Source organism: Octopus sinensis, linkage group LG19 (genome assembly GCF_006345805.1).
Source record: "Octopus sinensis linkage group LG19, ASM634580v1, whole genome shotgun sequence".
Classification (NCBI taxonomy): Eukaryota; Metazoa; Mollusca; class Cephalopoda; order Octopoda; family Octopodidae; genus Octopus; species Octopus sinensis.
Genome location: NC_043015.1, coordinates 29,775,608 through 29,801,031, shown reverse-complemented (window position 1 = coordinate 29,801,031; position 25,424 = coordinate 29,775,608). Strand labels below are relative to the sequence as shown.

Here is a 25,424-nt window from a genome sequence, read left to right as displayed (position 1 = left end):
CTCTCTCTCTCTCTCTCTTTCTAGCAAGGAAATTAGTCCTCGCCATCTCGCTCTCCCCTCTCTTTCTATATTATAATATATAATACATATTTGTAAATATAATTTTATAAAATATATGTTATATATTTATAATATCTATATATTTCCAAATCTGTGTATATTTATGATATTTTTTTTTCTGTTTAACAAGCTTAATTTTCTAAAAAGTTACAAATACAAAGATGCGACCAGTTTCAACCAAGTCATTTTCATTTTCTTTGTCTGTTCTTCGCACGAGCCTGTAAATCCATTCACATGTATATGTATGGATTAATATCTATATATGGATTTATTAGTTGCTATACATTTACTTTATTAATATTAATCTAGTTTTGCTTGTGGGGTTTTTTGTTTTGTTTTTGTGTGTTAATCGAAATTGGAAAAATAGATTTTTAAACAAATGTAAAATAGGGTTTGTTTGTTGTTTTTTTTTAATTTAAAAAAAACAAGATTTATTAGATACATCATTTTCTTTCTCCTTAAAATTCTATTTTCTCTTTCTTTTTTTTTTTTTCACATTTTTTTAGCCTGAGAGTTGAATGTGGAAAAATATACAATCATCTTCATCCCAATTTCACGGAGTAAAAATAAATTAAATTTAAAACCAAGCAACATAAAAGGAAATTTAACCAAAAATTTAACATCAAATTAATTATTTTAAAAAAAAAAAATCTGATTTGAATCGAGGTCTGCTCGATTCGAACCTGTACCAATTTTAAGCGCCGACATAAAAGGGGGGCGTGTCTGCGGGGAATTCCAGCCTCGTCTTCGATAGCGCGTTGACATCATTATTACTGTGACCGCTGTAGAAAAAGATGGCAGCAGCGAACGACTCTCCATGTAAGTATTGAAACATTTTTTTTTTTCCTTTTTATTTTTTCTTAAATCTTTTTACAATCCCATGTTTTATGTTTTTTTTTTTTAAATTTCTTTCTAAATTGATAACCAGAAAATTTTCAAATACTCTTAAATCTAAGTAACATTTTTTTTACATTTTCGATATGGAATTAAAATTTTATTTCACAAGATTTTGAAAAGAGAAGAAAAAAAGAAATAGCCAAAAAAAAAAAAAAGAAAAACCTTGTTCGAAAAAGATGTAATTGCAGTTTTAATCTTGTAAACGTATATTAAATATCAATGGAAATTTCTATCACTGTTCTCTAAAAACCCAATTATTAAATTCCTTTAATGATTTACATAGATTTAAAAAAAGAAATAACTAATGTCACTCCCTTTAGTATTTCCTCATTTTATTTTCATCGTCACAAATATCATTTAATACATCTTGTTTTAACTTTAACAACGATGCGGCCTCCGCTAAAAACTCGCCGCTCCAGCTCTCATCTCAAAAGCCGCACGTTGTGCGCGCGCGCTCACGCAGTTCTAAACTTAACATAAATTATGCTCCATGTTAAAAGCTATTTAACAAGGCAAAGCTCGCTGTTCGCCGCTAAATTTTTTTCTTATTTCACTTAGAATTTTTCCTGTTCATTCTGTCAAACAGTGATTTTCAAGTTGTCATTTTTTGTAGCCAACAAGCCCAGATTATATATAATAATAATAATAATATGTGTAAATTTTTGACGGCGGTTTAAATTTCTTTTACACTTTTTTTTTATTTGCCGAATAAAACGTAGATGACACTTTAGATCGTGTCTGGGGTTGTTAAGCTTGTGTGCGTGTGTTGTCTTTTATCTACGATTTCCTCGCTTCTGTGGGAAGCAAAAACTCGATTACAAAGAAATCTACTTTATGTTCCCTGCGCGCCTAACTTGTCAGATGACAAACCGCTGGCTGATACAACTACTAAAGCCGGGTGTGTGTGTGTGTGTGTGTGTGTGCACGGGGGGGGACCTACGGTAGTAGTAAAAGCAGCTGAAAATCACCCCCTCTTCCTGCATTACCAGTGTACCGACACATATGTGTGTGTGTGTATATATATATATATGCATATATGTATGTATATATGTGTATAATTAAAATCTTAAACTGTCACATGATTCAAGAGCCATTTCTAATTTTACAAAAATTTTCAAAATTTTTCGAATACCGTATGTGATCGCAAAGAAAACTAAGACTGTTGTCACCGAATCTTGGTGACAATAGATATTTACTTAATCCTAGTAATCTGGTCTCAGTCAACTCTTTCCGTGACAAGATGTACATAAATTTTAATGCTTTTTTTTTTTATTTATTTCAACTAACACCAACTCCTCATGTGGGTGTATAGTTTGTCATGTGAAAAACTACTGTGTGTGTGTTTCAAGCCGTTGTATATATATATTAAGACTTCATATTAAACTAATTAATCTAAATGAAACAAAAGACATTCCTCATTAGATATGTGAAAACTTCCAAAATATTCCGTCTCCACTTCATGTAAGACACGACTGTCTATTTGCCTTTTTATTTATTCTTTATTGCACAAATGTTACTTAAAATGACAAGATTCCTGGCCATATTCCCAGTAAAATACTACTTTTTAAGTTTATTAATTTCTATTCAATTCCCCGGCTTCGCTTTCGAATTATAAAACTCATAAATTTCCTCATTTTCAATTTTTCAAATAAAGCCGAATTATTATTATTCAACTAGGCACACGAGCTTTTTTTTTTTTTTCTTTTAATTTATCAGCAAAACGAGCATGTTATTAAACGATCGCGAATATCACCGGTGTTGTATTTTAAAAGCAATTTTCTGATGAGGTTTGAACTTGTTTTGCGGCGATATGAAAGCTTTCACTGAATCACGCAGCTTCTTTGTTCTGTTCCGCTTAGCATTTGGTGAGAGGAAGGAAGGGGGAATAGCAGAGAGAGAGAGAAAGCAAGCGACAGATTAAAATATATTCATCACCTGGTCTTCGTTGTTCAATTGTCAGTTTTTGCTAGAAAAATTTTCTCATGTTCATTAAGGAAAACAAAATAAGGTTTACAAAATAGCTTTTGTTTTTACCGCTCAGTTTCACTACCTTATGATAATAGCGACGATTTAAGAAAAGGATGAGTTAAAGCTAAGATTTGTTACAAGCAGAAGAAAGAAGACAGTAGTTGTGAACATGTATGAATCTCTCTCTCGTATAATAAAGTAATGTTCTCCTGTAAAAAGCATTATCCCTGGGCAAGATACAAGTTTTCTACAGATTCCTGCCCACAGTGTGTGTGTGTGTGTGTGTGTGTGTGTGTGTTTGAACCCATCATTCCAATTGGTTCTTTTGTAGAACCGTACATGTTTCTGAAATATATATTTCAAAAATAGTGCCTCGTTCTTCTGGGCTAATCCTTTTCCTAGTTTCACCACCACCACCGCCGCCGCCGCCATCACCGCCGCTGCTGCTACTACTACTACTACTACTACGACCTTCTGTTTTACCGCTGCTACTATCATCCTCATCTCCCTCACTCTTTTTACCGCCGCCATCACCACCACCATCATGTTCTCTCTCTCTCACACACACAGTTTCTGTCACCACCATCACACATCCGTCTTCCTTGCTATTGCTGTTAACTCGGTTGATACCGGTAGCCAGTGCGTGTGTGTGTGTGCTGTATATATAATACAGCCAGCTTCTTTCTCTACAACTCTCTCTCTAACACGCACACTCCCTCTCTCTCTCTCTCTCTCGTATAGCCGACCTTCCATCTGTCAAGTTCTGTGACGAAGCTTGCTATCACAGAATCGCTCGCATACACACACGCATTTACAATAAGTAGAAAGGGAAGCGGTTGAAAGCGTGCTTGCTGTCTGTCGCTTTCGAAGACGGCATGTTAAAATCCCCTTTTGTCAGAAGGCCAGACCCTAGCCTTGTTTTTGTTTTCGTTTTTTTTTTTGTGTTTAGCTGATTCCACGTAGGGAAAAATAAAGTAGCCTTCTGCGGCTGCTGCTGCTACTGTTGTGTACAACAGAACGAGTCTCCTCGTCCTCCTCTCCAACCAATATATTAAAGTAATTGCTAATAGGCACCCTCTTCCAGCCGTTCTCTATGTTCACCACCAGCCCCACCACCACCACCGCCTCAACAAACCACCTCTGTTCTCAACACCACCATTACACACCAAGTCTGTTCTCTCCTCTCCACCGCTAAAACGAGTCGATGAAGGGAAGCCTTTTTACACGGTCGCTCGACCTGCAAGAAATAGCAACCACGACTACATTGATATAATGTGGCTAGCTCAACTCGTACATATCGCTAAAGGCAGGACTGTCGTGGCTGAAACGCCCATGATCATTCTGCTCATTCAGTGCTTCCACTGCCTGAAGAGTCCTAGTTGTCTTGCTATCAAGATTTAAGCCCCGCTCTATAGCAACTACAAGTAAAGGCAGGAATGTCATGGCTGACACGCCTATGATCATTGTGCTCATTCAGTGCTTCCACTGCCTGAAGAGTCCTAGTTGTTGTCTTGCAATCAATATTTAAGCCCCGCTCTATAGCAACTACAACTAAAGGCAGGACTGTCGCGGTCGAAGCGCCTATGACAATTCTGTTCATCCAGTGTTGACCAGCGGTGAACAGCTAATGCTAATTAAAAAGTTCTATTCGTTGTCTTGCGATCAAGATTTGAACCCCACTCTATTGTAACTACAAGGTAAACCCCAATGCCATACAGCACACTAACATTTGGTAGGGCTGTTTCATAGGGATCAATTTAGTCTGTAAGCCGACAGCTCCCAAAATATTTCCTCCCAGTGATTGCTGCAGAAACCTCGGTGTTCTCTCTCTCTCTCTCTTATTGAAACCCCTTCCTGCTCTTTCCCGTGAACAGTTATTAATGTTTTAATATTGTCTGTCCCCTTTTTCTCTCATACCGTCCCCTTCTTGTTTTCCTTTCAATCCAGCCGAGCTGATGCTTGCCAAAAGTCTCTTTTGTTGGAACTCCTTCGTGGTCTTATTTTCCTGCCTATTGTTCAATCCACTGAATGTTTCTAGTCTAATTTGCCCCCCCCCCCATTCTTCATCCATCCATTAATTGTATTCTGTTACAAGAATACAATATCCAATATATCCCCCAATTTTTAGGGTGAAGAGAATATTATTTTTTGAACATCTGTAATACTGACAATAACTGCTGTGGACCTTGTTCCATCCAGTAATTTCTGGGGCTACTGTCGATTGTATAAGAAACTGCCGTTCGAGCTGTGGTGATCTGAACTACCAAACTAGGTACTTAGAAGGCTCTAATTTCCGAGTTCAAATACCACCCAATGTCTTTTCTTGTCACTTCGCCCAGATTTAATAAAAGTGATACTTTGTATTATCTCTCCTCTTCCCTGTTACATCTTATAATTGCAATACTGGATGTTGGGGAAATAGCGTTGAGTTCTCGGCGCTTTTCTGAGACCTTTCAAATTCCTGCTGGAGCCGTTGATTTTCTTGTGCGTGTGAGAAAGTGTGAGTGTGGAGTATGAAAGGAGCAAGAAATGCCATTGACAATTTTCCCCATATCTTGCTACAACGTTTCCCCACTCCCAACAATAAAAAAAACTGTAATTTATTTCAATGAAATTGAATGTCAACGAACATATGGTTGAATTTAATTAAATACTTCATGTGGACTGTCGTATTGTGGCATGTGACTGTCATGCGATCAATGGATGCTGAATTAGCGGCAGGCTGTGGTATATATTATGGATGACATGTGATAGAATTGGATGCCTGGATAGTGGGATAAGATTTTATGGACATATGCCACTTCCTTTATCTGATCGTTTAATCTGCTAGAAATAACAACCAGATCTCTCACGGGCTTACTATATTATTTAAAAAAAAACGGTGACACATTGAATAATGTAGTCATGGAAATATGCGGATGGAATGGCCACGGTTGGAAGATCGTTGATCTGCTCCATCAAATTTCAGGCATATTTCTCTTCGTGTGAGATATAACAAACGGTAATTTTTGAGCAGCGAAGCAAAACCAACTCTGAGGAAATGCTTACTTGTAATTATGCTGATTAAACCTGTCGGGAGGTCTGGGTGTAAACAGGAAATAACATATGGGGGTGGGTAGGAACAATGAGTGAGTGAGTAGACAGCTGTTGAGATCTGAAGAATGATTTTTTTTTCTTTAACGATTTTTGAATATTCCAGAATTAAATGCTTCATTTATTTCAGATATATTAATAAAAGCATCGAAAATGTTTGTGCGAGGTTCCATATTGTACGGATTTTAATTCTTAAACCATGCTACTGAATGGATATTAGTGACAATATGTTTGCGTATAAATACTATTTAGACAACCGGTATCATCTTGGCAGTTTGACACATGTCACAATTTTTGGCACTTATCATCAAAAATGTTGTCACTCACCACTAATCATTTTTAGTCATGGAAAAAAAAATGTCACTTTTAAATATACAATTTTTTATCAAATCAAATGTTCAATTATCACACAAGTCCTTTTTTTTTTTTTTTTTTTTTTTTTTTCTCAATGTTAATGAACATGGTCGTTTTCTAGTTAATCTGAAGCAAAAACTGTCCCTTCACGCAAGGCATTGCTACTGGAAACCTTGATTCTGCCGTTTCGATTCTTTTATATACTGAATATTAGATGTTCAGTTACAGCAGATTGCTATAAATTATTTTATCAATCGTGCAGCCATGATGAATCTGCAATATCACCTTAATTTTAATAATATATCTTGCTTTTTAATTCTGAAACACGAGTTCAGTTTCATTATAGAGGAAAATTAACTTAACTTGTTCATAACTGTTCCACCAACTTCACTAATAAAGTAACATTGAGTTTTGCAATATAATATTGATGATTTTTTTTTCCTTCCCTTATAGTTCTAGCAAACACCCTAATCCCTAAATGATATTACCGGTTTTTTTTTTCAGTTATACTGAATGAAACATCATAATCTTAATAGTCACTCGTTTACAAATGTCAAATTTTGTAGTCATTAAACCGGCATTTTTATGTCAGTGCTTTAGAATGATTTAAAGGCTGATGGAAGAAGCATTGGGTGATATTTCTCTTTATAAATGCAATGGCTGTTTCTCTACAGCTGGTGTCTCTCCAACAGCAGATCGAAACGTCTCTCACGTGATAACCGGCAAAACTAGCTTCACGCTGCTTCATGGAAGATTTACTCGATCTCCAGCTAGCTACAGCTTGTCTATAATTTCAGTCTTTTAAGGAGAGGCGCGTGCTTCGATTTCTAGACATGACATAATGCAATTCGATAAACTGATCGCTAATTTAAAGAAAAGCACCAGACTAAGTACTGAGATCGATATTATCGACTGAAACCATTGAAAGCGGTGTCCCTGCATGGCCGCAGTTCAGTGACCCGGAACAACTAAAATATGAGGAAAGCCAGAAATGTCATGTCATACAAAATGTTCTTAAAAGATGAAATTTACCTTTTCTTTTTTTTTTTTTAAGAAGCAAAATTTTTTTAACTTTAGGGGTTTCAAATGGAGATGGGAGTTAGGTACTAATTTGGAGCAGGGTTGAAAAAAATTAAGATTTTTGCAATTTTCGAAATAGGCCAAGAATGACCATCACATAAGGGAAGAATTCAGAGCTGAACAGTCTTGTCGCTGATCACGTGACGATAAAGACTCGTGATGACAATGATGAGATCAGAATAATGCAAATGACCAAATATCATTAAATCACCTTTAGAGGCCTCTCTCTTTCGCTCTCCCCATTCCATAGATTAATTGGAATATGTTGCATCGATGGAGCCACACTAGTGTTCTGATGGTAACATTTTCTATCATTAGTTAAGGGTACAATGCCATGAATTGATGGGAGTGGGTATGTCAATTTATAATAGTCCTACCTCAGCCCATCACTGACCCTTTTATCAACCACATACCCTGGGGAAGATTATTTTTTTTCACTTGTACCTGTTCATTTATTCGAATTTTCTGAGAAAAGACAAGGCATTTAAGCTGAAGTTGTACCACAAATCTGGAGACCTGTTTTTCTTTCATATATAATTAAATATAAAATAAAATTCATAAGTAGGCTTTTACGCGTGGTACATAATTAAAATCTAATTTCTAAAAAATTTTCTTCACGAAATTGGAAGTACTACTCTATAGAGCTCGTAGTAAAAACTCGGTGAGTCCTTTTTCTCCAATATGCAGTTCCCGTTTTCGACTGCAGTCTCCTTTCTCTGTTAAAGGAAAAAGCACGAATTCCCACTTTTCTTTCTCTCTCTCTCTCCATCTCTAATACATAGGGAGTTTTGTCACTATTTCAAAGTAATAATTGACAAATTTCATTTCCTTTTATTCTTCCCTTTCGTTTTTTCATTTCCTCCTTTATTTTTTCGCAACCTCTTGTTCCCTTCCACTCTGAAAATTCTTAATTACAGTAAATTTCGACAGCAATCTATATATTTAAGCTTGGTAATTACATCTACTGCCAGAGTTTCTTGGCTGACGGCTGAGAGGAAACGAGATGACAGGGTGTAGATTGATAATGATGATGATTAGATGAGGCTTTTAATTCCTTCCATAAATCACTACTTAACCAAACCAGTTTCCATACTCCGTTTGCCTTCCGTCTTTTAACGTTAAACTAACGCAGCAACGAAATTACACAGTAGCCGAAGCCAATGGATCTCTACCAGATAAATTAGAGAAATAGTAGCGGTAGCGGCGGTGACTCTAGTTGTGGTTTTGGTGGAAACAGAAGAGAATTTTAAAGCCTAGGCATTAAAGCAGCATAAAACTGCTAGTTATAGTTGCTTGCTATAAAATAAAGGCGGCACTTGTTGCTTCTAACAAACTATCATGACTGCCTACAACAGTTAAAATATACCATTCCACTCACAAACACACTTTTTTTTCTTTTTACGTTAAACAGCTAGCTTCGCCATTAGTTATCGTCTGCCACTTGCTAGATACCACCCACTTAAGCTTGATTATTATACCTTTTTAAAATTTACTTTTCAACAAGGCAAATTGCTTTATATACATGTATTGAAATCGCTCATGCCTTTCAACGTGTTATATATACAATATATATATATATATATATATGTATATATATATATATATATATATATAGCATGTAGAAATTTTGTATGCAAATATGTACATATATGCATGTATTCGAGTATGTTTGTGTGTGCGTTTTAAAGAAGGTGGAGCCAACTTCAGGTCACGCAACCATAGTCTGAAAGGAATTGGTAGTATATAAAACAAGCAGTCGTTATCTAGTAGCGGTAGTGGAACTAGTAGCTTAGCAGTTTTCCCAGTCTCATCAGTTCTGACACCCGGTTAGTTGCATGGCGACAGTAAATTTGATTTGGCAAGGTGTTTGTGGATGGCATGATGAACGAATGTTCAGCGGATCGAACTCAGATTGATTACCATAAATAATCGGTGGGTGTTAGTTATGTTGGGATAAAAATTGTTAAGCTTAGTAGATGTAGATTATTGACGGTGGCATTATGTTTGGTGCTGTTTAGAGGTATGGTTACTTATTAAATGGTGGGGCTCTCTTGGAGACGGCGTAACGTCAGTTAGTATGAAATTTATAATTAATTTTTTTTATTCCGGCTTAAACAGGAATGTTAGAAAGGTACAAGGCATCATATTTTTAGAAAGGTACAAAGCATCATATTTTTTCCATTGCCTTCGGAAAAGCAAGTGGAATAGCTGAATACGATAAAGAAAACCGAACGGCGAAGCATCAATTCCACAACATCGCTTTTGCACTGTGATGTCGGAATCGAGGATGGTTCGGTTAGAATGTCGTTGGTGCATGGGAGGTGGGGGCGGGGGGAATGAAAGCTCCCTTTCCTCGGTTTTGATGGACAAGTTAATAGATGCAGGATTCGTGCCCTGCCTTTTTAGGTAATTTAGGGAGTTTATGGTTGCAAGGCTCATTCTGCCATCTTCCTTTCATTTTTTTTTTAATATTTTGAAGGATTAAAAATTATTTTTAACTGAATCTTATTAACAATTAAAAAATCGAAATAGTGGGATATGTAAATTATATTCAACGAAAATTTATATCCCTTTTGCATTCGGGAATGTATTAAAGCACGAATTCTTTAACACTGGAAAGAAGAATTTGTGGTTTTAATGCCTCGCTCCTTAATGACAATTAGAATTTATTCCTTATTCAAGAATCAATCAATTTTGAATATTTCAACTTTCGATTAATTTTAAGGGAAGGGAATTTGGTTAGTGGGAAGACTAGAGCCCATGGCTCTTTTCAAGGCTTACGAGACTTTAAGGATGGTAGAAAGTTGCCGACTGGCCAAGAACCTGGCCTGGATATTTGAAACGGTGTGATCTCTTCTAAAAATCAACTAACGATCAAAGTGGCGATGTTAGACAAAGGTGGCAGGGCGAGTGTCCAAGAACACGTCTACCAAATTTCACAAGGCTTCGATCGTTCGGAAGCCACGTTTTTAGAGGATGCACTTGTCCAAGGTGGCGTGCAGTGAAATCGATCTCGAAACCACGTAGTTAAAGCGAACTTAACCTCACAACCACAAGAAGACTCCTTTGACACAGGAAACAATGACAGTTTGAGTGTTAATGCTTTCTCTCTCTCTTTCACACACACACACACACACACACACACACACACACACACACACACCACACACACTCTCTCTCTCTCTTTCACGCGCACACACGCACACACACACACACCTCTCTCTTTCACGCACACACACACTCTCTCTTTCACGCACACACACACTCTCTCTTTCACGCACACACACACTCTCTCTTTCACGCACACACACACACACACACACACTCTCTCTCTCTCTCATTCACGCACACACTCTCCCTCTCTTTCACGCACTCCCTCTCTTTCACGCACTCCCTCTCTTTCACGCACTCTCTCTCTTTCACGCACTCTCTCTCTTTCACGCACTCTCTCTCTTTCACGCACTCTCTCTCTTTCACACACTCTCTCTCTCTTTCACGCACACACACACTCTCTCTCTCTTTCACACACACACTCTCTCTCTTTCACACACACTCTCTCTCTCTCTTTCACACACACACACTCTCTCTCTCTCTTTCACACACACTCTCTCTCTCTCTTTCACACTCTCTCTCTCTCTCTTTCACACTCTCTCTCTCTCTCTTTCACACTCTCTCTCTCTCTTTCACACTCTCTCTCTCTCTCTTTCACACACTCTCTCTCTCTCTCTTTCACACACTCTCTCTCTCTCTCTCTTTCACACACTCTCTCTCTCTCTCTCTTTCACACACTCTCTCTCTCTCTCTCTTTCACCACACTCTCTCTCTCTTTCACACACTCTCTCTTCTCTCTCTCTTTCACACACTCCTCTCTCTCTCTCTTTCACACTCTCTCTCTCTCTCTTTCACACCACACTCTCTCTCTCTCTTTCACACACCACACTCTCTCTCTCTCTTTCACACACACACCTCTCTCTCTCTTTCACACACCACACTCTCTCTCTCTCTTTCACACACACTCTCTCTCTCTCTTTCACACACACTCTCTCTCTCTCTCTCTTTCACACACACTCTCTCTCTCTCTCTTTCACACACACTCTCTCTCTCTCTCTCTCTCTTTCACACACACTCTCTCTCTCTCTCTCTCTCACACACCTCTCTCTCTCTCTCTCTTTCACACACACTCTCTCTCTCTCTCTCTCTCTTTCACACACTCTCTCTCTCTCTCTCTTTCACACACACACACACTCTCTCTCTCTCTCTCTCTTTCACACTCTCTCTCTCTCTCTTTCACTCTCTCTCTCTTTCACACACACACACTCTCTCTCTCTCTTTCACACACTCTCTCTCTTTCTCTATTTCCTTCAATCTAGAATAGAAATCTACTTGAATATATTTTAATATCCGCTTATCTACTCTCATATTAATGAAACCTCTCAACTCGCTGAATCTACGTGAAATCACAAGATTTCGTTTAAATTAGTAGTGGCAATCGTATCAAGATTTAATCTATTGTAGAGCTGTAGTAGTGATGCTAGTACACTGTTGCTTCAGTACAAACTACAAATTTTACGTTCGTATCGCATTGTTAGTTTAGCATATTTTTACATATATATCGATTTATTAAGTTGGCTTCTTCTTCGTTTTTGTTCTCCTTAATATTTCGTAAGTGCTTCCTGCTTATAACTTCAATAACGTCAGTGAAATGACTTGTGTGTGTGGAGATGCACTTTTCTATTTAATAGTTTTAAACTAATTCATTAAAAAAAAATCAATTACATATATTAATTCCCTCACTCTCCCCCTTACGCTCTCCCTTGCGCTCTCTTTCGCTCTTCATCGCGCTCTCTTTCGCTCTTCATCGCGCTCTCTTTCGCTCTTCACCGCGCTCTCTTTCGCTCTTCACCGCGCTCTCTTTCGCTCTCCCTTACGCTTTCAGGTTCTTCATCGCGCTCTCTTTCGCTCTTATCGCGCTCTCTTTCGCTCTTATCGCGCTCTCTTTCGCTCTTATCGCGCTCTCTTTCGCTCTTATCGCGCTCTCTTTCGCTCTTATCGCGCTCTCTTTCGCTCTTATCGCGCTCTCTTTCGCTCTTATCGCGCTCTCTTTCGCTCTTCATCGCGCTCTCTTACTTTCACTGTCTCGCGCGCACCTGTGCTCCCTCTTACGCCTTCTCACTCGCCCCCGCTCTCTCGCTCTCACTCCCGCTCTCTCGCTCTCACTCCCGCTCTCTCGCTCTCACTCCCGCTCTCTCGCTCTCACTCCCGCTCTCTCGCTCTCACTCCCGCTCTCTCGCTCTCACTCGCATTCTCTTTACTCTCTCAGCCTCTCTCTCACTGTCAACCGCTCTCTCTCTACACTAACCCGATCTCTCTACATTCTCTCCCTCACACTCGCTCTCTATTTATTCTTTCTCTCTCCCGCACTCGGTCTCTTTACTCTCTCTCCCTCTCACCTTACCCTCTCTCTCTCTCTCACCTTACCCTCTCTCTCTCTCTCACCTTACCCTCTCTTTCTCTCTCACCCGCTCTCTCTTTACCCTCTCTCTCTTTCACTCGCGCTCTCTCTCTCTCTCTCTTTCACTCGCGCTCTCTCTCTCTCTCTCTCTCTCTCTCTCTCTCTCTCTCTCGCGCTCTCTCTCTCACTCGCTCTCACTCGCTCGCTCTCACTCGCTCTCTCGCTCTCTCTCTTTCGCTCGCTCTCACCAAATAAGGTCTAGTGAATGTTTTTCTACAGCTTAAAGCCACATTTCCGACCATTCCAACACACCAAATGGACAATTTGTATTATTGAACTGCGTATAATTTATCAGTATTTAAAAGTCTAGTGTGATGGTAAGGCGATTTAACTGTACGGTCTCTCTATTTAGCTTATGCTGCACAAACGTGGCCCTAGTTTCGTTTAGATGGCAAAATTAGCAGATGGCAAAGAAACTGTCAGATGTTGACATAAGTATCATTTATCAGAAAGCGAAGAAATTGTAAGATAATGACTAGTATTACTTAGCAGATGCTAAAGAGACTGCAATATGGTCGTACTAGCAACATTAACAGTCGGCAAAGAAATTGCAGTGGGTTGATGACACTATTGTTAGTAGATAACTGCAAGATGGTGGTGACACTAGAATATTGTTAGATACAAGCATCTTTAGCAGATGAAGAAAATGGACTTAAGTGGGCAATAAATATTAATTGTAGATTTTTACTTTCAACTCTTGTCGATGGAGGGAAGTTAGCAATTGGCTAAGTTTACATCATCGTTTAACGTCCGTTCTCCATGCTAGCATAGGTTGGACGGTTCGACCGGGGATCTGGGAAGCTAGAAGGCTGCACCAGGCTCCAGTCTTATCTGGCAATGTTTCTACAGCTGGATGCCCTTCCTAACGCCAACCACTCCGTGAGTGTAGTGGGTGCTTTTTACGTGCCACCTGCACAGGTGCCAGGCGAGGCTGGCAACGGCCACGGTCGGATTGGTGTATTTTACGTGCCACCGGCACGGAAGCCAGTCGAGGCGGCGCTGGCATCGGCCATGCATAAGCGTTTAGCTCTGGTCAACCCTTATCCAAGACATACGACCAATATGCGTTCTAGTCGTAACCGTCCAGTCTAGAATTACGTAATCCTGTCTGTTTTTTTTTTCCTTTTGATACTGTAGGGCAGTGGTTTTCAACCAGGGTTCCGCGGAACCTTAGGGTTCCGCCAGTACAGTCCAGGGGTTCCGCAAGAAGTTACAAAACTGCTAAAATCGGCAGTAATTTTTAATTCTTCTGTGCAGATATGTGTGCAGAAGACTATTAAATTATTGCACAGGGGTTCCTCGAGCCAGTGGAATGTTTCCTTGGGGTTCCGCTCCAGCAAAAAGGTTGAAAAGCACTGCTGTAGTGTGTGACTGGAAAGAAATAAAGTTGCTGTTACTTTAAGATAGCAACCCTGTAGATCAGTCTCAAAGCAAAGTAAATGGTTGGCTCTTCAAGGTGGAAAACGGCATGTAGGATTTTCTGAATGGCTCACCTGATGAAAAATTAGGTTGAATTTATTTCTAATTGCGCAGCCTGCCTAATGATAATCCATGTCTCATGCGGTCTGCTTCTCGAAAAAGACTGCCCGTACCAAGTGTAGATGCCTTCTTTTCAGCTTTCTTTTATTCTTTTAAATGTTTGTCATTTGACTGCGGCCATGCTGGAGCACCGCCTTGAAAAATGTAGCATTTCCCATGTGGCTTGTCTAACATAAAATGTTGAAACCTATCTGTTAGTCTCAAGCTTGTGCATGAATTGGAATTGACAGACAATATTTTCAAGAATTCAGAAATTGCTAAATTCCTCGTTGTGACTAACAAAATAGTCTACTTCCAGTTCACAGCTGAGTGATTGCCACCAAGGGCATCCAAGCGTAAAAAAGAAACTTGCTCAGACTGAATGAGAACTTAGTCAATAGTAATGGCTTCAACACTGTAGAAAAATAAGATATTATGCGAAGAATGAGGAAGTGAACCAACTGCCACTTATATGATTATTTATTTCTTTATTGCCTACAGAGGGCTAAACATAGAGAGGACAAACAAGAACAGACAAAGCGATTAAGTTGATTATATCGAACCCCCAGTGCGTAACTGGTACTTATTTAATCGACCCCGAAAGGATGAAAGGCAAAGTCGACCTCGGCGGAATTTGAACTCAGAACGTAACGGCAGACGAAATACCTATTTCTTTACTACCCACAAGGGGCTAAACACAGGGGACAAACAAGGACAGACAAATAGATTAAGTCGATTACATCGATCCCAGTGCGTAACTGGTACTTATTTAATCGACCCCGAAAGGATGAAAGGCAAAGTTGACCTCGGCGGAATTTGAACTCAGAACGTACCGCTAAGCATTTCGCCCGGCGTACTAACGATTCTTCCAGCTCGCCACCCTTATATGATTATTATACGTGCGCACAGCTCCTTTTACCGAATTCATTAATTACATTCGCTCTTTCTGTTACACACAGATTATTTCTCTAACTTTTGCTGTACCCGTGCCCGTCGTGCACAGACACACTGATTGCTGCCACCGTCAGAGAAGCTTAGTCTATAGCAATAATTATACTCTCAGCTTCAGGATTTGAAGAAAACTGAAATTGAAATCTTTATCGGTTGAGCCATGAAGTTGTGGCTGTACTGAAAGTGGAACATTATAGGAAATCGATCTCAAGCTATTTCTAGGGAAGTGGGGGGGGCGTTAACTTAGTGCAATTTATCGGGAATTTGTTAGTTGATAATTTACAAAGACCCTAAGGCAATCTTACTTCAGTTCTTGGTTGTTATTCAAATACATAGCTAATGCATTTCGAAAGTATGCCACGCATTTTCAGTTACAAATAAACCAACATGCCTTGAATACATAACGAATCAATGCATCTTCTGACAATCTGATGTTACATGCAATTTCAGTTTCTATTGAAACTGGCTGTGGTATTTATATATAAATTCAAACTTTTCCTCTCATCTACAAGGCATCGGAGAAATATTTGTAACGCCTGCATCCATCCATATCTTTCGCTCTTTTGTCTTTCTTTCTCCCTCTCTCCCTCGACGATGCATCATGCCACTTTACCAACAACAAAAATTAGCAAAATTGTTAAGTAGCAACATGGAAGGAGTACAGATTGGTGATGAAGCATATTTACGTACTCTTTGAGATATATGGTCAACGAAAATTTGAAGGCTATTGTGTACAAAAATTCTCGCGGAATCGAATTGCATTGAACAGTAATAAGTCCTATAGATTAACCAGGCCGTGTTCTCTCCTCACGATAATCCATTTATACCATCCATAGTTACATAAATAGAACGTATTCAATAGGTTCACGGCGTGAGTTTATAGCCATTATTGTGCAGAGTCACGGGCGGTCTTGAATTTAGAATTACAAGTTGTATAACAATTATGCAAATTAACATCGCCAGTGACCTAGGACAAACGTAAAGCTCATTTGATGCCGGTACTCCCTCTATAGCTTCTAACAGAAATCAGTCGATAAAGCACTCATCCTTGACACTGGTTCTTCTCTACGGATTATATAACTTGATCTCTACGAACTAGGAACTGTAAATTGAAGGGTTTTGACAACTCGTATTTGTTCGACTTTGTTACTAAGGCGTAAGATTTCCAAACACACCAAGGGCGCTAAATCCCACCAATTCCAAGAAAGGTTTCCATGCTATTTATCAACCCTTCTGGATTAATAAATAGAACTTATATGGTTCCTTAGATCTATACAACATCAGTCTTCAAGATCGGTGCGCGTTCACTCACCCACACACACTCGCGTGCATCTAATTAGAGATTAGCGCCACGAGGCCTTAACGACATTTTTCAACAGAAAGCCAATACTGGATGTGACAGAATCTGGGCGTGGTTAGCAATGAATTCCAAACGGAGTAAAATTTCGAGAGTTCTGACATGTTGGTTGTTATGTCAAGAACTTGAAAAATAACCACAGTGTATAATTTTCACCAGACATTTTAGAGCCTGATGTGCCCAGAAGAACGGGTTGGGGGAATTCATACTAAAGTTCAAATATGTTCGAAACAATACAACAACGGCAATATTTGACATTCCTGAGTATTGGCGACTTCCGACGTAATTGGCTTAGTTATAATTCTTACTTCACCCATCTTGCATCATTTTGACTGAATTTTTTGTCACCAAAACTACCATGCAAATGGTAATGGGCGACACTGACTTTTAAATATGTTCTACAAAATATCTTAAATATCAGGGTTTTTTACAGTAGAAAATCTTCCGGCGAGATGTAATCTTAAAGCCAAAAATCAGTGCTTCATCTAATAAACCAGGCTCTACTTTTTGAATCTCAGATGACGTAATCTAACCTAACTTTTTAAGATGGTAATGTGATATGAATGGAAGATTTGGTTGCTATTTCAAGCAAGTCGAAAAACTGTAGAGCATTTCCTTGTTGGTTCAAGTCTTCATTAAGAATTGAGATTAGCGTTATCCAATAGACTGAATCTAAAGTCCAAATTGCAAAACTTGTGAGATACAAGAATAGGGGTAAAATCAACCAAGAGTAAATTACAGGTTTATATGTTCAGAAATGTAATTACAGATCGTTATTTTGTACACTTTGAAGTTTGGTGATGTATTGTTTGCAATGCCTTAGTTTTTACTCCTATATTTTGTTACAAAGCCCTGCACTTGCGCTCATATAGAACAGAATGCCTTCTACTAGCAGATGAGCACTTTCAGACTTTGTACTCCATAGACCGTGAGTTCAATGTCATACTTCAGGTGTTTTGACTTTGCAACAAGACACTTAATTTTTCCTAACGGGTGAGTTTTCTTTGCTGATGAAGTTACCTACCGTGTGACTAACATCTTATTTTGATGAGTTTTTAATCATCAGTTTAACGACATGGGAATAGAAACCCAGATTTTCTTCCTCGTTTAGACATGTTTGCAGTTTCGATTGGACGTTCTGAGAACTTTATCACAGCCAAAACTGCAATAAATTTTGAAGATCGTGCACAGTACGAACTGCTTGTTCTCGCAACTGCTACACTTGGTGAACCTATGGGAGTCAGGCGAGACAATACTGGATTGTTGGTTGGTTCTTAATACCTGTATTAACTTTCAAGAATAAATTGGAAGATATTTAGTCTGACCATCTACTCGAGTTATTTCAGAGAATGTGGTTTTCATTGACTACAGATTAAAGACACTTTCAAGTTTCTTATCACATTTGTGCGAATCGAGTTGTTTGATCCAAGTCCTATTTGAACCTAGCATAGGAAACATGCGAAAAGCTTAACGATGCTGAACCCACAGCCATTTGGAAGATCGTAGCGCCAGTGGCGTGATACGAACTGTAGACGTGCCTACCGTCACATTCTCACACTATAATTTTACTCAACCAACTCAGCTATTGTATACAAAAGATACTCTCAACGCCTCCGTTGCCCCCACACACACTCTCCCCTTTTTCTTTCTGATCTGGAAGGTCAACTGGTACTCCGAGTTGAGTGTTACGTCTTCCGCTGTATACTTAAGGAGCCAAGTGTCTTAAAGCAAGGCAAAGTACTGGCTCTTCAAGGCGGAAGTGACCCACATTCTGTACCAAACCAAGTCACGAACCAGATTTTGTTTCCCCGCCTTTAGCCAGAAATTATAAACACCAAAGATGAGACCAAGAGCAAGAGGGAAAATTCTTAATAAGACCCAATTTGTTGTTGCTTAATTTACAAAATTAATAACCTATCCAACCTACACACCATACAACCATCCTCCATATGTTTTTTTTTTTTTTTATGACAGAGATCACTTATTCTCGTTTCTAGAAGCATACAACTGTATTTTAACCTCTTCAGACGTGTAGGAGTGAAGTTGTGATAAAAGACTGGGAGTCTGTTATAAAGATCGGTAAAAAAAAAAAGAGTTTTACCTCTTAGAAACTAGGGTATAGCTTTAAGTCCACTGGAATGGGCCTCGCAGGAAATGTCAAGCTTTTAGTGGTAATTGCATCAATTATAAGCAATCAGTGTAAATAATTGCTTATTTATCAGAGCTGCTTCATCTAAAGGTGGGGGATAAAGGGGAAAATACATTGCTTTATTCATTTTATTTTTTATTTTTTACACATTTGAGACTGGAATTTGGAAAGAGGGCGGTAAATGCTCTTTCTAGCCTGGTTTTGTTTTTCATTTTGTCTTATGCTGGAGGGGTGGATAATTTTTTTCTTTCCCTAAAACTTGTTCTGGTTTCATTGCCATTGTTTTTCTCCCACTATCCTTTTCATTTTTCAGTCATTTTAAAACCTCTCCTATAACTATATTCAGTAGTCCTGTTAATTTCGCTTAAGGAACTATGAATGCCAAACGATGATAGACAACAACCCTACTAGATTTCTATCTAAAATCCATTAGTGTCTTTTACTGTTAACCAAATTGGGAAAGAAAAAATAGAATTTCCGTCTCTTAGAAACTGGGTTTTTTTTTCTCTTTTTCTACGGGAATTTGACAATGTCTTTTTCCTGCTTTCCTCCAATATAATACATCAATAATTAGTGCCACCATTTTATGTTCAGTTTCAAAGAAGGAACTTTGATTAGAATTGACGATTTGACCTTTTAGATGGCAAATTCTACTTTTTCGAAGAATTATTTTTTTAGATAAAAAGGGATATCTTGAAACTAATATCGGTTTTCGTCTGGTTTTCTGACAAAATGGGTTTTAGATTTTTGGGGTTTTTTGTTTTGTTTTACATGCTAACATCGGTTTATAAATTGACTTCAGATCTGACGTGATCGAGTAGTCCTATAATCAAAGGAATTCAGATGTGATCATCTGCCCCACTCCAAACCCTAGACAATGGTATCTAACATATACTATCCATTCAGTTCATTCTTTAAGGCAGTGAATATACGACAAATGTCTAACAGTACGAGCTGCCTCGTAGAGACTCCGGATCTTTTCGGTTTCCCATAGCGTATCCGATTATTTTGAAACTCAACATAAATGTAATCTTCAACGCTAATTATGAAAATTATAATCATTTTGGTGGGAGAAGTTGAACTTTAGAAATTGAAAATTTTTAGGAATTTCAGTCAATCCGATGCGTTCATTTTCGGTTCACCAGAAGTCGTAACTGCCACGTTTACTCACCATTTGTCTTTACTTTTAGGAGACCCGTTTGTCTCATATAACACATTTCTCCGCAGTTTTTTGGGGTTTTTTTACCCATATTTTCGATAATTCATTATTTTGTGAGAAAGTAATAATGAAATCGTGACAAACATTTCATGAAAGAAAACTAAAATTGTGAAAATAAAATGAAACAAATGAACTTATGAAATCTGAAATTTAGCGCTGAACTACATTTTCTGCAATGATCGTTCAAAGACCACCTGTATGCATCGGGTTACGAAGTAGGTGTTCTGCGCACAGTTGTTGGGATCAACCATGCTGCTGCCTGTGATTCATTTGCACCTCCCATCTTTTCAACGACCGTCTATTCCTCAGCATCGTTTCCTTCTTTTGGAAATGGCTTATTGCATCGTCCTTCCTCTTCAAAGTCTTCCTCCAGACTTCTCATTCGAATGTTCAGGATAGTTCTCAATTATTTGCTTCTCTGAGCTGCTTTAAATTGTTTCGTTTCAATATATTCGCACACACTGGTTCAATGTTTCTATGCATTAGAATACATGGCAATTTCGACTTCCGCTCATGTCAAAACTGACCGCATCTCGTAAGCTGAAATTCATAAACTTAAGTTACGTAGCTTTTTATTTTTAATTTCTCCCCACCAAAAATTATGATTTTAGTATAGTTTCAGTCATTTGACTCTAGCTATGCTGGAGCACCGCCTTTAGTCGAACAAATCGACTCCAGGACTTATTCTTTGTAAGCCTAGTACTTATTCTATCAGTCTCTTTTGCCGAACTGCTAGATACGAGGACGTAAGCATCAACATCGGTTGTCAAGCGATGGGGACAAACGCACACGCCACACACACACACACACGACGGGCTTCTTTCAGTTTTCGTCTCCCAAATCCACTCACAAGAATTAAGGTGCAACGCAATGGTTCTGAACCCGGAACCACGTGGTTGGGAAGCAAGATTCTTACCACACAACCATAGAAATTTTCAAAAACAAAAAGCTTCTGATGCGTGAAAGCGAAAAGATGTGTAGCTCCTTCGTTGGCATGAAATATTCGGGGATATGTTGTAGCCTGGAGATTCTCCTTTCTAAATGTTCAGTGACTTGCAAAATGAAAGTGGGGTTTCGTTTTCAAACATGTTACTGCATAAGAATATTACGATAAACAGTTGATAGGGTTTTTCTTTTTATATCAAACATCAGAGATGTGAAGTTTTCATGCATCAGTGCCCGTCATAAGAATCTCTATGTATTTGGCAACATCTTATACTATAGGGGAAGATAAAATTCAAGTCTGGGTTTCTAAACTTTTTTTAAGCAGTTATTTGTGAAAAGGAATTTTGTGAGTGGAGAGTGAAGAGTTTTTCTTTGACTGAGTCCAAATAGTAAATCATACTGAAGGCAAACCCTAAGATTCTGAGTAAAATCGACAGAAGTTATCCTAATGGTTCTTGTTTCATTTGAATAAGTGAATGCATTAACTTTTTCTATGCTAGCTTTTCGGTGATAATTCTTAAGATCTCGAATGAGTTCAATCCTGCTGATATACAGACTCTCAAAAGCTAAAAGCCATGATTGTATGGTTGAGGAGTTCGCTTTGTAACTGCGTAGTTTTTGGTTCAGTTCCGCTGCGCTTTGCTTCAACAACTCCGACCGAGCTTGACTGAAAATTCACAGAAACTCCATTTTGTGTGTTGTGTGTGTTTGTTCATGGCTCACAGCTTGACAGCCATTGTGGGTTTGTTTACGTCCCCCGTAACTACAAAGATCGGCAAAAGGAAACTAAAAGAATAAGTACTAAACTTAAAAGTAGTTTGTATCCCATTTGATCGGCTAAACCCTTCGAAACGGTATCCTAGAACAGCTGCAATCCAATGATTGAATCCTCTGTGTGTGTGTGTGTGTGTGTGTGTGTGCATTGATTATATAATCACTCACAGACTACAAACGAATCTATAGAATGTAAAGCTAAGTCGAATTTCAACCGCTTGCATTATGGTTCTAATAAATCATTACGCATTTGCTTTTAATTCGCAATTGTGGTACAGAAGTATTTCGGATTACAAATGCGATGATTAAATTTTAACGAGACAAGTTTAGAGCTTCAGTGAACCAGCTCAGCAAAACTAAATTTAATATACAATAGCGAACTTGTTGGATTTTACTGTTCACTTTGGTGGCTTAGGTCATGACATACAGAAAATGAGTGAGTCAACATTAGACTTTAGCACATTTTGCCAATGCACAGGATTGGTAGATGTTTTCTTGTGCTGACTGGAAAAGCATAACAATAGCAGCTTCGTGATTTTATGACTAATAAAATAGTTCAGCAACTAAAATAGTCTATTTACTCGTTAAAGGCCAACGTCTCTTTCCAGTTTCAAAAGGTTATCTGAAAATCATTGATCAGCTTTAAATATTGAAATTCCAGCTATAATGCAAATTGGTTGGTTAAATCGTTGATTAACCCCAACATTATCCAGCCACAGGACCTCTATTTCGTAACTCGACCTGCTGGAAATAACTGCCAAATCGCCCTCAAATCACAACGTCCTGAACAAATAATCACTAATAGGGTTTGAGATTATGTAAGTACAAAATAGTTTCGGAGTGTTTCAATATAATCATCGAATGAACAGTAACGGATAGTAGATTAACTGTTAAGGTTATGGATACCTCATTTTACGAATATTTTTAGCAGCTTTATGTTGATTCAAAAGGTTGTTTTTTTTTGGGGGGGGGTAAACAAATATGCTGAAATTATAATTCAGGAATTTGTGTGGTTAAAAGGTTGATCCAAACGTTTTACAACAGCAGTGAATCTGTCCATGGGAAAGGCATAGCAGCTGAGTCAAGTAAAGTTCATACAGTACTGCTAACAAGCAGTCGGAAAAAGTAGTCGTTGAAACATTAGAGCTCCGACAGTATGAAAATGTCCAAATTTCATAAATGCAGTCAAATGTTTGTTAAACAGTTGACCCCAAATGTCAAGGTTCTAGATCACATTCCACAAATTGCAATCTGTCTCTGACAGCTTTTTTTTTTACCGCCATAGCGGGAAATAAGCAGTATTTTTATTTAACAACTAAAGGGGCTTTTGAACAAGATTCAGCTGTTGTGAATGAATATATGTGCAAATCTATACAACAAGCTACTATTCCTTAAAATATATAAATAACCATTAAAACGATATGGTTAATGGTATATTCCCAACAAAGGATTTATTGATTGAATAAATACTTGAGATTAGATCAATATGTTGGTTGAATAACCGCCCAGATTCTCACATTGCAGACGTTTATGCCTAAATGCGTTCATACAAATTATTGATATCAGGATGTATTTAATAAGTCAGTATGTTCGATTCTTATAAAGTCTCCTTTATATGATTACTAAATTTCTATTCGTGAAGGCTACTGGGTGGTGAAAGACTTTGACGGTGTGGTTTTTGTCAGAATGACCTTCTCAAAAATATCTTTCAACACGGTTTCTTATCAAAAATCTTAAATTGTCAGTTAAACTTACTAAAGCCCCAAAACATTTAGAATAACTGTTCTTTTTGTCAGAATGACCTTCTTCCCAAAATACCTTTTCAGCAAAGCTTCTTATCAAGAATCTTACAAGAAATTGTCGTTTAGATTTATTAAAATCCAAAGACGACAAAACCTTTTATGGGTTACTAATTAAATGCAGTTACTAATTAAATGAGGGTCTCATTGCTTTTTACATTGATTTCGATAAAGTTTTAATATGCGTTTTAACAATCTGTAATGTAGATTTCAGAATGGATTTGATTCCCTCTAATAACTCCAAGAACCATAGGTTCCTTTTGACATGTAAGCAAATGCTGGCGGCAACTACCTTCTAGCAAAACACTTGAGCAAATAATGCAATACTCTTTTCTATCGCTGATATTCTTAATTTGTGCTTTATAGTGATATCTGCATACAATCTTATTTATTCAAGCAAGTGGTAGCGGTGGTGTGGTTCGTTTTCTGAAGTTTGGAATTAGTATCAGGAATGTTTTGTTTGTAATAATTGCAAACTTTTAAGGAGATGTAAGGTTCAAAATATGAGTGCCCAACTAGCATCATTTTTGCATGTGTAATTAAAATTACCAATACATACTTTAAAATGGCTTTAAGATATCTCTTCATAATTTTAGAAATGAATTTCGTTCCTTGAGCAGCAGATTGCTTCGATTTAAACAAATTCGATAGTAAAGGGAGCGCCAGTATATTTGTATTAAGCCAATAAATTCATAATCAAAATTACATCCTTAGTAATTAAGAATTCTTTTCAGCTTCTTGTCTTTAGCCGAAAATTTATCATGAATCATTAGTCAGAATATTCCCTTCCGAAAGAGTTGGTTCATTAATTAACAAGTTTTCTCATCAGTCTGGCAGTTAAGTTACAGCAAAGCTCAATATAAATTATCTTCGATTTTAAAACATTGAGGAGTTTTCTTCATTTCCATTCCCAGAAGGTTTTAATCTTTCAGAAGCCAGTCACTGCTTTATCTTCTATTTCTTTTTCTCTTAGTTTCAAAGTCACACGCTGAAATGCAACAAGATTGCGACTGGCGGGAGAATGAGACATTTGTGTAAAAGTTTTCTTCGTCAGCTTTGACGATGACCTATTTCGAGTAATTTCTATTGCCGTCGGAATATGATACTTTAGATTATAAAAAAAAAAACCGGTATTTTTACATGTTTTCTTACATCCCTTACTAGCATGTGTAGAGTGGCTTTGAGAAAGTCGGTAACTACTATTTGAATTATTGGAACAAGTGTTTTTGCAGCTGGACGTCTGTCCGGTTTCCTACTGTTTAATCGCTCAACCATGAAGTGGCAGTGACGTTGTCTCCCACTATAGAACATAAGGGGCTACGATCCGCAAGAGAACCTCTATTCGTAGCTAGGCCTGGTAGAAATAACAGCTGAATCGCTCTCAAATCCCGTTTTACTGTCTGAAAAGGGCACATTGTACACAATTACCATTGTAGGAATATCTTTCATCATAGATTTAATCAATCAGACTTGGAATTATAAACACCAATCACAGGACGACTATCTTTTGCGTGGTCGTTCTACCAGCAAGAAATAGTAATGAAAATTAAAGTGAAAGCTCTACTGCCATGGGAAAGAATACATTGAATATAATTCCTAGAAAAGAGATGGACATGGCTGGAATTAATTTGATCGTAGATCTAAATCAATAACGGTTCATATTTTGAGCCAACAAAGAAGTCTTTATTAAGTCGTTCGACAGACTATAGGTCGAATCTCCCACTAGTCACTCTTGATTTGTTTGGGAC

General features: G+C 38.0%; 1 protein-coding gene across 1 annotated transcript in view; it reads left to right on the top strand.

Annotated features, from left to right (window-relative positions):
- LOC115222375 (phenylacetaldehyde reductase) overlaps positions 1-25,424 on the top strand; it is a 48,084-nt gene that overhangs the window by 273 nt on the left and 22,387 nt on the right. The window contains exon 2 of the mRNA XM_029792585.2: positions 567-879. Coding sequence (XP_029648445.1) covers positions 855-879 — 25 coding nt within the window. The 5' untranslated portion in view covers positions 567-854. The remainder of the gene's footprint in view (positions 1-566; positions 880-25,424) is intronic.